We start from the raw sequence: 14,110 nt of genomic DNA, 5'->3' as shown, positions 1-14,110 counted from the left end.
CTTACTAAACTATAAGTACTAAGACAGTAAGCCACATATCCAGAGGTATGCTGACACCAGCCTGTATGGGCTCATGGGAGGTGATAGCTAAACTTTCAATGTGAGCTTGGAAATTGGTAAATGCTACAAATCAGGGTTTTTGTTATTGATTATCTAGACTCACCATGATGAAGAAAATGTCAGTGATGAAAACCAAAAATAGAAGTATGTTGTGGGTACATTTTTCCCTCAGAAATCTGGTTATAAAACATTTACCACCATATCCCTGAACATATTTCATCTAAATTTTATAGATTCTTTAATGATGAGAACAATGTTCTGCACACAGTAGGTGCTTCATAAATGTTTATTGAATTCATTTAAATTGAATCCTCTAGTCCTTTTCTCCTCTGCCATACATGCAGAATAATCTCATTCTAATTTGGCTTTTGTTTAAATCTAGATTTTCGTATATCCTAGAATGTTAAAGTTGAATCAATCTTAGTCATTGACCAGTTGATTAATCAATTGATCATATAGCCATGATTTTTACAGAGGAGGAAAAAAAACCCAAAACGGGGAAGTGACTTAACCAAAGTCACATGATAAGGTACTGAAACAACAAGGACTAAAAACCAGATTTCCTGACTCTTGGACTAGGTTCTTTTCACTAAACCATACATCCTCAGTATTGGTTTACATAAAACAAGATACTGTTTTCAAAATTAAGAATGACAAATTTATCAAATTTACATTGTTGAGCAGACATCATCTCAGTAGCATACCAAAAAGTTTAGTAATTATTATTAACTAAATTCATTTTGAAATTAATTAATTAAAAAAATAATACACATTTATGTGTCATTCTAAGGTCATTCTAAGTTCTAGAAGGACTCACAACAATTTCACAATCTGGTCATGTTATTTCTTTTATCAAGTAAACTTTAAACTCCTTTGATTGACACTCAGGGACCTCTAGTCTGGTGCTGCCCTACCTTTCCAGCTTTATCTCCTATTCTTTCTCTTGCCTTAACCCCAGAATATTCGTTGTACTCTATTGTATCCTTGGCCTTTGCTCACACTATTCCCTAACCCTATAATGTTTTCCCTCTTTGCATTTCCTATCTATCCTCCAAAGCCCAATTCAAATACCAAGTCTTCCATGAAGTCCTCCTCATTCCCTCATAACAAGCTTCTCCCTTAAACTTCACATAAAATATGTGAATTTTTTCAAACAAAATGTTTGACAACTCTGTAATCAGCAAGCATTTATTAAGCACCCACTATGTATCAAATACTTTGTTAGGTGCCAGAGATAAAAAGACAAAAAAAAATCTACAGATTTTTGTCAGGATAAGAGTTACTTATTTTATCTTACCTCCCTTCTAGATTTTAAAATCCATGACTGTAGAGGGCTGTGTCTTAGTATCTATCCAACTGCTTAGCACAGTGTAGAACACTTAGCACGGTAGGTACTTGTTTGTGTAAGGGTTGGGGTAGATTGAGTTAACCAATCAAATCACCCCCACCCCATTAAAAGCAAGGAACAAGATCTCCTAGCCAAATACTTTAATCAGATAAGATAGTTAATAAGAGATGTGAACTAGGCATGAATCTACTCTGAAATTTCCTTTGAATCAATCAGTTATAGGCTTTAGACTAATTTCAAAAAGTACTTGATCAAAAAGTCACTGAAAGCCATTGAATGAACTGAACTTACCTCATGCACAGCACAGGATTTGTATTGGTATTAGATATAATATTTGGTCATACCCTGTGAGTGATCTGTAAAATAGCAATCCAATTGGGAAGCTAGAAGATTCAATCATTTCCCAACATAGAAGACAGTCATTTCAGCTAAGTGCCTGAAAAGGAATCACTTGGAGGTGGACCTGGGCCCTAGTCTGTCTTTGTCTTGGTCTCCTCTTCCCGTCTCGACCAGAGGGGGATCTTGTGAACGTGAAAGAATTGGAGGATCTTATATTTTCTGTTACATCCTAGTCCTAGAAGCATCCCTAGAAGCTTACAGGGTCTACTTTGGGAATCAAGGACAATCCAGACTAGATACACAGCAGTTTCAAGAAGTCCAATCAAAAAGCTTCATTATGCCTAATGGGAATATCTTGAGAACTCCAGGAAAAACATTTCTAGGCTTTGTGAATTACTTCCTTGTAACATATACCCTTTTAGCATAAGCCTACTTTCTCTTCCACTCTGATGGGACAATATGTCATATTCTTTTGAGGAGATATTTCATATCAATTACTCCTACTACACCACCTTAGTAAATATTCTTTTCTAACATCTGATTAAATTTGGCTAACTCACGTCAACTGATCATCATGGAGAAAAGCACACTATTAGGGCCTTATAAGTTATCTTGCATTAGAAAACCACCACTCCCAACCTCTATGAGTTTCTCTTTGAATTCAGGTGGGAAGCTACAGTAGTTACCCTCTGAGACTCTCACCTATCACTGTGATTAGAGATTAGGAGGGCACTTCGGAACATGTGCTGCCATGGTAAGAGAGATGGATAAGGTTTTGTTAGTCACATGTTGAATGAATGAATGAATGAATGCATGAATAGGGTATATAATGCAAGTATTTATTATCCTACTTATATAGATGAGGAATCTGAGGATCAGAAATAACAAGTATTTTGTTGATAGTCCTAGAAATCATAGGAATAATAGATATCATAGAACTGTTAAGTATTAAAGATTTAAACCTAAGACATTACTCCAACCACTGTTCTTTCCATTATATTACCATCTCTCTAATTTATATGGTTACATAGTAGAATAATCTTTGCCAATTACAAATTAATTTTGAATAGGTATTTCAATGCCAAGATTTTTATTTCTTTTTTTAAAATAAATTTATTTATTTTAGTTTTCAACATTCACTTCCATAAGCTTTTGAGTTTTCAGATTTTTATTTCTTAATCACTTCCTTCTTTTTCTTCTTCTTTCTCAGGACCTCTTTACACTTCCCAGACCAATTCCAATCTCATTATCAACTATCAATTCACAAGTTTATGATGTTCCATCCGTACAAAGTCAAGGTCGCATAATTCCTAAGGTGAGGCTGTCTTCTAATTAAGGAATGTTTTGTGCCTAGAGGTGTCAAAAGTTATATTTCTAGAGTTGGGGTCCTTGATCTAATGTGATAATTGTATCTTAGCTTTATTTGTGTATTTCTTAATGAATTTTAAGTCTTATACCTCCACATAATATACCACTGGTGTTAGTGAAAATTTTAAGCATCTGCAATCTAACATATATATGCCAGGTGATTTTATCCTTTCAGTCCTAGAAATGCTGTAGTTCTATGACTTTATTAGTGTAGGTACCCTTTGAGTCTACCTAACGACTTTATTTTGCCAACAAAGATTGCAACCTTCCAATGACTAGGTCCACTGCCTTTAAGAGTAGCTGTGACCAAAAAATTAATCATCTTTCAACTAGCTTGGTCAGCTGAACAAAGCTATTCTTGAGAAAACTGATGTCATGGATGGGCCTGTACCAAAGACTTTCTAGCTTGGCAATACTTGCCAGGTCTCATGCTCCCTTGTGTGCCCTTCAAGAAATGAAGGTCACTTCCATGATATATTAATGCATCATAGTAGGACTTTATGCAGTAAAAAGTGGAATATAAATCCAAATGATGACTGTGAACAAATGTTATGTCTTGCAATTGAAATACATGGTGAATCCATCTATTTTTAGTAACCAATTTTTTTCCTTATATTTTCTCCCCATAAGTTACTCAATCCTGAGGTAGGGGAAAAAAGTTTACATATGCTTATAAATTCATGTATCTAAGTCAATCTTTATAAATTGCCTTAATGTTTTCATGACAGTAGAAAACTAAAATTTGTTAAGTCATGCTAATCTTTGAGAATTGTGATGCCTGACACATATCATCATGTAAAGAAAAACAGAAGTGTTGTAAACTAAAAAAATTTTTAATGATATTTTTTATTAGGAACTTTATTTGGAACCAAAATCCATTTATTCTTCTCGTTTATGAAGGTTAAATAGAAGTCAGAGAAATTAAATCGAGTAGTTGAGGTAAACTCTTTTAGGTTTTACCTACAGGAAAGGTTTTGTCCAAAGGAAAGGTAAATAGAAAAGTGTGTTTTCAATTAAATGTATCCTACATCGACATATGACTCTGGTACCACAGGAATATGCACTCTGTAATTGAGAGGGCTTCCTTTAATTCTTCATGAATTTGTAACTGGATTAAAAGGAGGCTTGAGGAGGATAAGATGAATGATCATCTTACTGTTCTCCTTTGTTGAATTTATCTCAGAAACAGGAGCAACAAGTATATGACATTCCAGGAAGCTCTGAAAAGGCAGGAATCCATATTCCAATGAGCCATGTGAGTATGATATAGATAATTATGTAAATATTTACAAATAATATTATGAAATTATTAAAAGCTTTAAAGGACCAGAAATTAGATTAGATTGGCTCCAAAAGAAAGAGGCAACTATTACATAGTGGAATGAGAATTGTATTGAAATCAGAAGATTTAGCTTCAAGTCATAGAATTATAGAACCTTAGAATTAGAAGGGTTATCTGGGTCCAGAAATGATTGCTATAAAAATAAAAGTCATGAAGAAATCTTAAAATATATATATAGAAATGACTGATGTCGTTGCGCACCCTTATAATCCTTGATGCTTGGGAGGCTAAAGTTGAAGGTTTACTTGAGCTCAGGAGTTCTGAACAGCATTAGGGATAAAGCCCACTGAATTTCTCCATTTGGTACTGCATCAGTATGATGAACCAGGACCACTACTCTAACTAAGGAGGGATGAACTGGCCCAGGCTGGAGAAGGAGCAAATCAAAGTTTCTTTTCCAATCATAAGTAGCTATCCTGCACTTCCAGCCTGGCCAAGATAAGAGAATAGATATATAGATATGGAGGTAGATAAGATGGATAGATAGATAGATAGATAGATAGATAGACAGATAGATAGATAGATAGATAGATAGATTAAATATAGAGAGAGGCAGAGAGAGAGAGAGATGATACACATAAATTATGGGAATCTTGAGGGGGAAGCAATCAGTCAGTGTTAGAATTTATGAAAAAAATGGGAGAAATAACATGAAAATAACTATGTGCAAAAAAGATATATACAGGACAAATTGGAGATAACCAGCAGAGGCATTGTACTAGGAGTAAGAGGGAATGGAAAGGTTTCCTCTTCAAAGTGGAATTTTAGCTGGGACTAGAAGGTAGAGAGGCCAGGAGGCTGAGATGAGGAGGGAGAGTATTACAGATATGAGAGACAGTCAATGAAAATACCCAGAGCCTGGAGATGGAGTCTTGTGGGAGTAAAAGACAGGAAGCCAGTGTCACTGGATCACAGAGTGCAGATAGAAATTAAGATATAACACGACTAGAAGTGTAGGAGGGGGCAGGTTGTGAAGGGCTTTGAACGCCAAACATAGGATTTTATATGTGATCCTGGAGGTGATAAGGAACTACCAGAATTTACTGATTAGGAGGATGATTTGTGATCACAGATTTGTGATTTCTGAAGATTAATTTGACAGCTGAGTGGAGAATGGACTAGAATGGGGAGAGACTTGAAGCAAATAAACCACCTATCAAAGCATGATAGCATTAGTCACTGACAGACTTTGGAATTACTAATATTCATTGGCTTTATTGGTTCCTTAAATCTGTATGTTTTGGTAATATGTAAACTGAAGTAAAATTCACAGTCAGGTGCTTTTGATTTTTCTGTACAACTTAATTGTTCTGTACAACTTTTAAAAGTGAGAAGTGGGAAGAAAATGCTTTGTAGACCTTTAATGAGAGCCATTATTTTTATTATTATTATTTTAGACTGATGCAACCTTTTAGCTTTCAGTTCAGCAAAGGCAAAAGAACAACAAATTTGGGGATGGAGAACTGGGATAGAGTGTCACCCTCACCCCTGGCACATAGGAAGTGACTAATAAAAGTTCTTTGATTAATGTGCTGATGAAGAAATTCCAGCTTAGGCCAGCTATTTGACATCTCTGAGTTCATATTTCTTCATCTGCACATCAATCAAGGAGCATTTATCAGTCACTTCCTATGTGCCAGGCAGTGTTTTAGGCAACGGAGATACAAAGACAAAAATAAAAAGGAAAAAAAAGAAAAGTCCTTGTTCTCAGGAAGCTTACATTCCATCAAGAGAACCATCATGTACACATAGAAGAATATACAGGATAAATAACAAATACAAAATAGTTTGGGATGGAGTACATTAGCATTTAGGGGAACAAGGGAAGGCTTCATAGAGAAGGAGGTACTTGTGTTACATCTTGAGAAGGATTATTTGAAGCAGAAATGAGAAAAGTATGTATTCAAATCATAGGGTACAGCCTGTGCAAACACAGGAAGATGGGAAATGGAGTATTAGTATTTCGGATGATGTGAGAGAAGTCTTGCTTCGTTAGACTGTGGCATATGAGAAGGGTAGGAATACGCCATAATGAGGCTAGAAAGATAGACTGTCTGCAGGCTATGACAGGCTTTAAAATTCACATGGAGGAGTTTATATTTTATCCTAGAAGCAAGCATTTTATCCTAGAGTCACTAGAATGTACTGATTAAGGGAATGACATGGTCAGACCATGACATCAAAGCTATCTATAAGTCATATGAAAAAAATGTTCTAAATCATTCTGGATTAGAGAAATGCAAATTAAAATAACTCTGAGTTACTACTTCACACCTATCAAGTTGGCTAATATGACAAAAAATAGGAAAATTATGGATGCTGGAGGGGATGTGAGAGAACTGGGAGGCTAATGCAGCGTTAGTGGAGTTGTGATCCAGCCATTCTGGACAACAATTTGCAACTATACCCAAAGGACTATAAAACTATGCATACCCTTTGATCCAGTACTACCAAAGTTAAGTCTATATCCCAAAGACATCCAAAAAAGGGAAAAGGAATAATCTGTGCAAAAAATATTTATAGCAGCTCTTTTTGTGGTGGTTACTTTGGTATATGATTATAATGGACTATTGTTGTTCTATAAGAAATGACAAGCAGGACGATTTCAGAAAAACCTGGAAAGACTTCCATGAACTGATAAGCGAGAAGAACACCAGGAGAATATTGTACATAGTAACAACAGTGAAGAATTGTAAAAGAATTAGCTGTCTCAGCAATACAATGCTCCAAGACAACCTCAAAGGATCAATGATAAAGCATACTATCTCTCTCCAGAGAAAGAACTGAAATTGTTTGAATACAGGCTGAAGCATGCTACTTTTTGCTTTCTCTCTTTCATTCTTTTTCTTTTATTCGAGTCTTCTATACAAAATGACCAATATTGAAACATTTTACATGATTATACATGTATAACCTGTTTCTGATTGCTTATCATCTCAGGGAAAGGGGAGGAGTGAATTTGGAACTCAAAACGTATAAAAATGTTAAAAATTGTTCTAACATGTAATTGGGGGGGAAATAAAATATATATTAAGACTGAAAAGAAGTAAGAGGTCAAGGGAATACTAGAGAAGGGGTAAAACACTGACAATTACCACAAATAATTCTTGCTCAATAAACATTTAATTGGTCCTAGCCAAAGCCAAAGTCAAAAAAAAAAAAAAAAAGGAAAAAATGCCTAGTCAGGAGATGGAATGTGTCATAACACAAATAGCACAATCAGCTTTTGTTCATGGGAGGTATTCTTGCTATTAAGTTTTTATTGGGTTCTTTCTTGCATAGGTTTATGATGTCCCCCCACCAGCTGCAAGAGTTGTTTTTCTAGGAGATATGCCCTGTGTGGTTTCTCCAGCAACAAAAGGTTGCTATCATACTTTGCCCAATCCTCAGAAGTCTGAATGGATTTATGACATTCCAGTGTCTCCAGATAAAGCAAGTTTGAGAAAAGCATCCCCATCAGGTTCCCAAGAAGAGAAGGTGCTCTATGATATTCCATCTCCCAGGTGTACATCAGTCTTACAAAATTCACCAAATGATAAATCAAAGACACTCAAACCACAAATGGATAACCAGTGCAGAAATGTACTCTCAGTTCAGAAAAAAATCAATTCCCCAGAAATGCCTGTACATGCATTTCCAGCCCCACGAGATATACCCTTGAAACCTAGAATTGAATATGCTGTTCCCCCCAGTTTTCTGATTCCTCGGGTAGAGCAACAGAACACAAAGCCCAACATTTATGACATTCCAAAAGGGAAATCTCTTGTACCTCAGGTTGGGAAAGATCTGGAGAAGAAAAATGATGCTTCAGAAAACTGTGTTTATCACGTTCCCTCCTGGTTACCAAGACATGTGAGATCAATATCCCCTGAGCTATCTGAGCAAGATAGACTGTCCCTTTCCAGTGTAGACAGCAGAGCCAGTATATCTTCTTGCTCCTCAACTTCTACTGACTCCTCATCTATTTCCTCATCAGAAGAACCAGGCAAAGAGGTTATGTTGGACCTGGAGTTGGCCAAAGAGATGGTAATAGATCTACAGCACAGAGTAGCTAGCTCCATAGCAAGTCTAATGATCTTTGTGAGCAGTAAATGGAGATTCAAAGAATACCTGGAAGTAAATATTGATGAGATCCACAGAGCAGCTGATCACATCAAGGCATCGCTGGGAGAGTTTCTGGATTTTGCCCGATTGGTCAGTGTGAATGCTAGTAATCTCACCGACAATAACCTTCAAGTCAGAATAAAAAAGCAACTACAGATTATTTCAGATTCCTACCAAATTCTCCTTGAAACAAGGGAAGCTCTGAATAACTGCAATTGGTCTCTGGACATTCTTATTACTGACAAACTTCAGAACAATCCTGATGATCTGGACAGATTTGTCATGGTGGCCCGGACAATTCCAGAAGACATCAAGCGCTTTGTCTCCATCATCATTGCAAATGGGAAACTCCTTTTTAAACAGAACTGTGAGAAAGAAGAGACTACTCAACTCCACATGAATACAGAACATAAATTTGCAACATTTACTCAGGTTCCCAGAAGAAAAGATTTCGATTTGCACCAAGGAGATATTGCTCTTGGTAAACCAAGCGAAAGTGAATTTTCTTCTGAGCCATCAAGTAAAAATATGAGGAATGTCTGTGACCAAGATAAATCACAGGTTAGTGAAATTTATTGTGTAATGTACTCTAAGGGAAGAAGAAACAGGCAGCTTGGGTGGTGACAACTAAATTGGATACAACTTAAATAATCTTTTTAACACAGCAAAGGTGTGGTTTGTTGTTTTTTGTTATTGTTTTGGAGGTTGGGATGGGAGAGGCAGGAATTAATACAATGTACCAGAAAATAAAATTGATAAAAATGGCACTAAACTGGAAAACTTAATAACATGTATTCATTCATAGGTTTTTATTAAACAACTGCTACAAGCAAGGCTAGTAGGAATTGGGAATCAAATATTAAAAATGAAACAGTCCATAAACTCAAATTTTTATTAAGGGTGGGGGATTACACCCTGTAGAAAGATAGACCATTATAAAATATATACAAACTAAATATCTCCAGTTTCTCCTGCATGTATCTTCTTCATGCATAGTTCGCATATTGTCTTCCCCCATTAGATTGAGATCCTTGAGAGCAGGGACTGTCTTTTGCCTTTCTTTGTATCTCCAGTGCTTAGCATAGTGTCTGACACATAGAAGGTGTTTAATAAATGTTTATTGACTGACTGACTAACTAAATACAGTTATTTTGAGTAGGGAGTCACTAGTACCTGGGAGAAAGGGGTAACGAAAGGTCTTGTGTAGAAGGTGGGATTTGAGGTAAGCCATGAAAGAGCCTCGGGATTCTAAGAGGTGCAGGACTGCGTTCCAGGTATGGAGAATAACTGTGCAAAAACATTGAGGGAGGAGATGGAATGTTATGTATTAGAAACGGGAAACAGGTTACTTTGGTGGCAATGTGGAGTGCAGGAGGGAGTGATATAAAATCAGTGTGGAAAGATAGATCAGTCGGATCACGAAGGTCATTTAATGTAAATTAGAAGAGTTTGTATTTGAACATAGAGGCAATAGGGAGGCACTGAAGCTTCTTGTGCAGTGGACCATGATGCTCATCTCTGTACTTTAGGAATAGAATTTGACCACTGTGTGGAGGATAGATTGGAAAGGGGGGAGACTTGAGGCAGGGAGAGCAATTAGGAGGATGTTACAACAGTCCAAGAGAGAGTTAATGAGGGTATGAGCTAGGGTAATGGTCTTGTGAGCTGAGGGACAGGACAAAGTTTAGAGACACATGTAAAGATGACAGTCAGAAGTTGGCAACAGATTAAACATGAGTTTAAGGGAAAGTAAAGAGTAAAGAATTTCAACAAAAGTGCTGAATTGAGTAATTGAATACGTGGTGGTATCTTGGATGGAAATGGAGCAGTTTAGAAGGATGGGAATTTTGAGGAAAGACAAGTTCTGCTTGGACATGTTATATTTGGGAGGCTTATAATTTATCCGGAAATAGATATCAAATAGGCTGCTGGTAATACATGATGGAAGTTCAGGGGAGAAATTAGATATGGATTTATAGATAGACCCGGGAGTTACTATATAGGGATGAAAATTACAGCACTGGGGGCTAATGAGATCATTAAGACAGATGGTAGAGAGCCACAAAAGAGAAAGGGGCCTAGTAGTGAAACTTGGGTGACTTCTGTATATGAGAGATGATACTTTTAGCATTTAGGGAAATAGCTGAACAACTATCGATTTCTACTGAAAATTTATGGAATGCAAGTCTCTATCACACCTTGGCCCTAAGTAACTTTAGAACAAATGTAGTGTAACCTCTGACATGTTTAAATTCTTTCTGTATGTAAAGTCCTAATCTCTACACAAAATTCACCCATGTTTTAAAAATCTTCAGATTTATACAATATTGTTTAGATAAAGCTGAAAAGAAAGGGCAAATACAGTATTAAACTAATACTTGCTTTATCAGAACAGGCTGAAATTTCTCCTGTAATAGGCTGTTATCTGAGTTCAGACAGTAAAAAGAAGGTTGTATAAGAGGAGGAGTCTCAAGGCTTTAAAAAAGAAATTACAGAGTTGTAATAGTTTTGAAATACATGAATATTTTAAACTATATTTGTGTTTCAGAAGACAACGAACCTGGAAGATATACAGAAACCAGTTTTCATACAAGCAGAAAACAAAAAAGACCTTAAAGCTAAGGTACACTGTGCTGCTCACTTTCTTCTCAGTGTTTCTGATTAAAATTTTCTATCGTTGAATAACACTTCCAAATGCTATTAACAATCCAATGCACCCACAAAATGATGGATTATAAGATTTTTTAAAAAGTACTAAAAGGATCTTGGAGATCACAGACCCAACACTGAAAAGAACTTTAGGAATCATCTGATCTAGCTTCAACGTTTTACTAAAGGGGAAATAGAAATCCAGAGCAGCAAAGAAACTTAGCCAAGGCCACATGGTTATTTAGTTGCACCCCTACGACTAGAACCTTGACCTTTTGTCCTTTAATCCTCCCTGTCTTCCTACTATACCGCACTGCCTCAATTTTTTTCAATTTTATTTTCACTAAACCTTAAGCCATTAACACAGAGAGGTATGCTCTGGGGATTAGGATGTTTAAACCAGTAACAAATTTCAAGCATCTCAAATCACAAAAAGAGGCACTACATATGAAATATGTTTTACCATGTTTTTTAAAAAAATATTGTTATGACCAATGTGGAAATGTTTTGCACAACTGTACATGTATAACCTATATCAAATTGCTTGCCTTGTCAATAGGGGGCCAGAAGAGGAAGGGAAGAAAGGAGAGAATTTGGAACTCAAAAATTTTTTTTTCTAAAATATTTTATTTTTTCCCTAGTTACATGTAAAGACAACTTTAACATTAGTTTTTTGAAAATTTTGAATTCTAAATTTTTTTCTCCCTTCATCATCTCCCCCCTCCCTGAGACAGTAAGCAATTTGTTATTGGTTATACATGTTCAATCATGCAAAACATATTACCATATTGATCATGTTGTGAAAGACATCAAAGGGAGAAAAACAACACAAAAAGTACAGAAAGTGAAAAACACTATGCTTTGATCTGCATTCAGATTCCATCAGTTCTCTCTCTGGAGGTAGATAGCATTTTTGACCATAAGTCCTTCAGAATTGTCTTGGATCTTTCTATTGCTGAGGATAGCTAAATCATTCACAGTTGATCACAGTACAGTATCATGTTACTGCATACAATGTTCCCCTGGTTCTGCTTCACTTCATTTTGCATCAGTTCATATAAGTCTTTTCAGGTTTTTCTGAAATCTGCCTGCTCATCATTTCTTATAGCACAGTAATATTCCATGACAATTATATACCACAATTTGCTCAGTCATTCCCCAATTGATGGACATGTCTTCAATTTCCAATTCTTTGCCACTACAAAAAGCTGCTATAAATATTTTTGTACAAATAGGTCCTTCTCTTCCCCCATTTTTAAAAAGTCTTTTAGGACACAGACCTAATAGTGGTATTGCTGGATCAAAGGGTATGCACAACTTTTGGGCTTTGGGCATAGGAATTCAAACAAATTTTAAATGAATGTTAAAAATTTTTACATGTAACTGGAAAAATTTTTTAAAATTATTGTTGTTATTTCCAGCTTCATCTTTATATCAGGAGTTCTTATCCTGGGATCTGTGAACTTTTTTTTATACTTTGACAAATATTTCAACACAATTAGTTTTCTTTGTAATCTTAAATATTCTATTTTGTACATTCAAAAACATTCTGAGAAAGGGTCCATCAGTTTTGCCAGACTGCCCAAGGGGTTCATGATACACACAAAAAGGTTAAGTACTCCCAATCTATATGATGCCCCAAATCAGAAAGTTTCTATTATCCAGATGTCATGTTTCTTCAACACCATAAATTACTATGTTACTTTGGAGCTACCTGTTTTGGGATGTAACAATTTATATTTGCATGTACAGCTTACATTTTGATATTACAGTGGGGCATTGAAAATTTATTATCTTCATTTCACAAATGAAAAACCAAAACTGAGAAGCTGTAACATAACCCATAGGGGAATTCAAACTCAGGTCTCTAGACTCTACCTATAGTATGTAGTCACAACTTAATTTGATGAATAACAAACAGTATGTCCTTACACTGGTATAATACTATGAAGTTACTGAAATGCTTCCATAATCATTATCTCATTTGATCCTCAAAACTATCCTGTGAGATAGGAATAGTAGAAATTATTATTTTGTTTGCTATTATTATTTTGTTTGCTATTATTATAGTTATGCATGAGGAAATTGGTGTCCAAGAAAGAATGGTCTCCTCAGAAAATTCATTTCCCTCTTAGGGTTTGTTTCCTCCTGTATAAAATGACATCTTATGAACTAGAGGCACTAGATCAAAGGTTGATAACCTTTTTTGTTGTAGGTCCTATTTGGCAGTCTGGTGAAGCCTTTGGAACCCTTCTCAGAATAGTGTTTTTAAACAATTGAAGGAAATTAGAGGTTAATGAAAATAAAGATGTAATTTTTTTCCCCACTGAAGTTCATGCCACCTCCCTTCCCTCAACCAGGTTAAGAACCCCTATACTAAATCAGTGATCTCTAACTCAAATAGAAACTAGGACACTAAACCATATACCAGGAATCCTGTCAGTTGCATGTTTACATAGTAAAGCACATTTTAGCATTATCTATATCTTATTGTTTTTATTTCTTTTGTTAAGTATTTCCCGATTATATTTTACTGTGGTTCTGGCTACACTGTTACAGACCTCATCCTGGCCAGCAAGTATTGGATTCCTCTGTATTCAATTTTCTCAGACCTTACTTAGAGAGTTGTGAGGAAACTATTTAAGTGCTAGAAATGTGAACTATTTCTAATGTCCTATCTACCTGACTTTCAATCATTCAAAGATACTGTCTCTCTAACAATTTATGTTCTATATTCTTTGTTCTGTGGGTCCTCACTACTCTGACATTCTATGTTCTAAGATCTCTTTAAATACTAATATTCTAACTGTGGACCTTTTTAACTGTAAGAACATGCCAAAAATTGACAAAAATTGGTTGGTATGTACTAGCCATGTTGTTAGGAGAGTTGTACTAAAATG

At 35.7% G+C, this 14,110-nt stretch overlaps 2 protein-coding genes across 6 annotated transcripts in view; one reads left to right on the top strand and one right to left on the bottom strand.

Moving 5' to 3' along the window:
* The window catches only part of AURKA (aurora kinase A), a 117,268-nt gene that overhangs the window by 92,450 nt on the left and 10,708 nt on the right, over nucleotides 1-14,110 (bottom strand). The window lies entirely within an intron of this gene.
* CASS4 (Cas scaffold protein family member 4) overlaps nucleotides 1-14,110 on the top strand; it is a 55,209-nt gene that overhangs the window by 39,446 nt on the left and 1,653 nt on the right. For 4 of the 5 annotated variants that reach the window (XM_072633468.1, XM_072633467.1, XM_072633471.1 and 1 more), the window contains exons 3-6: nucleotides 2,958-3,062; nucleotides 4,299-4,370; nucleotides 7,740-9,122; nucleotides 11,110-11,184. In XM_072633468.1, coding sequence (XP_072489569.1) covers nucleotides 2,958-3,062; nucleotides 4,299-4,370; nucleotides 7,740-9,122; nucleotides 11,110-11,184 — 1,635 coding nt within the window. The remainder of the gene's footprint in view (nucleotides 1-2,957; nucleotides 3,063-4,298; nucleotides 4,371-7,739; nucleotides 9,123-11,109; nucleotides 11,185-14,110) is intronic. The other variant, XM_072633469.1, reaches the window with a different exon arrangement.

The sequence above is a fragment of the Notamacropus eugenii genome, chromosome 1 (genome assembly GCF_028372415.1).
Source record: "Notamacropus eugenii isolate mMacEug1 chromosome 1, mMacEug1.pri_v2, whole genome shotgun sequence".
In the NCBI taxonomy this organism is placed as follows: domain Eukaryota; kingdom Metazoa; phylum Chordata; class Mammalia; order Diprotodontia; family Macropodidae; genus Notamacropus; species Notamacropus eugenii.
Note: the sequence above shows the minus strand (reverse complement) of the source record. Positions and strands in the feature narration are given on the sequence as shown.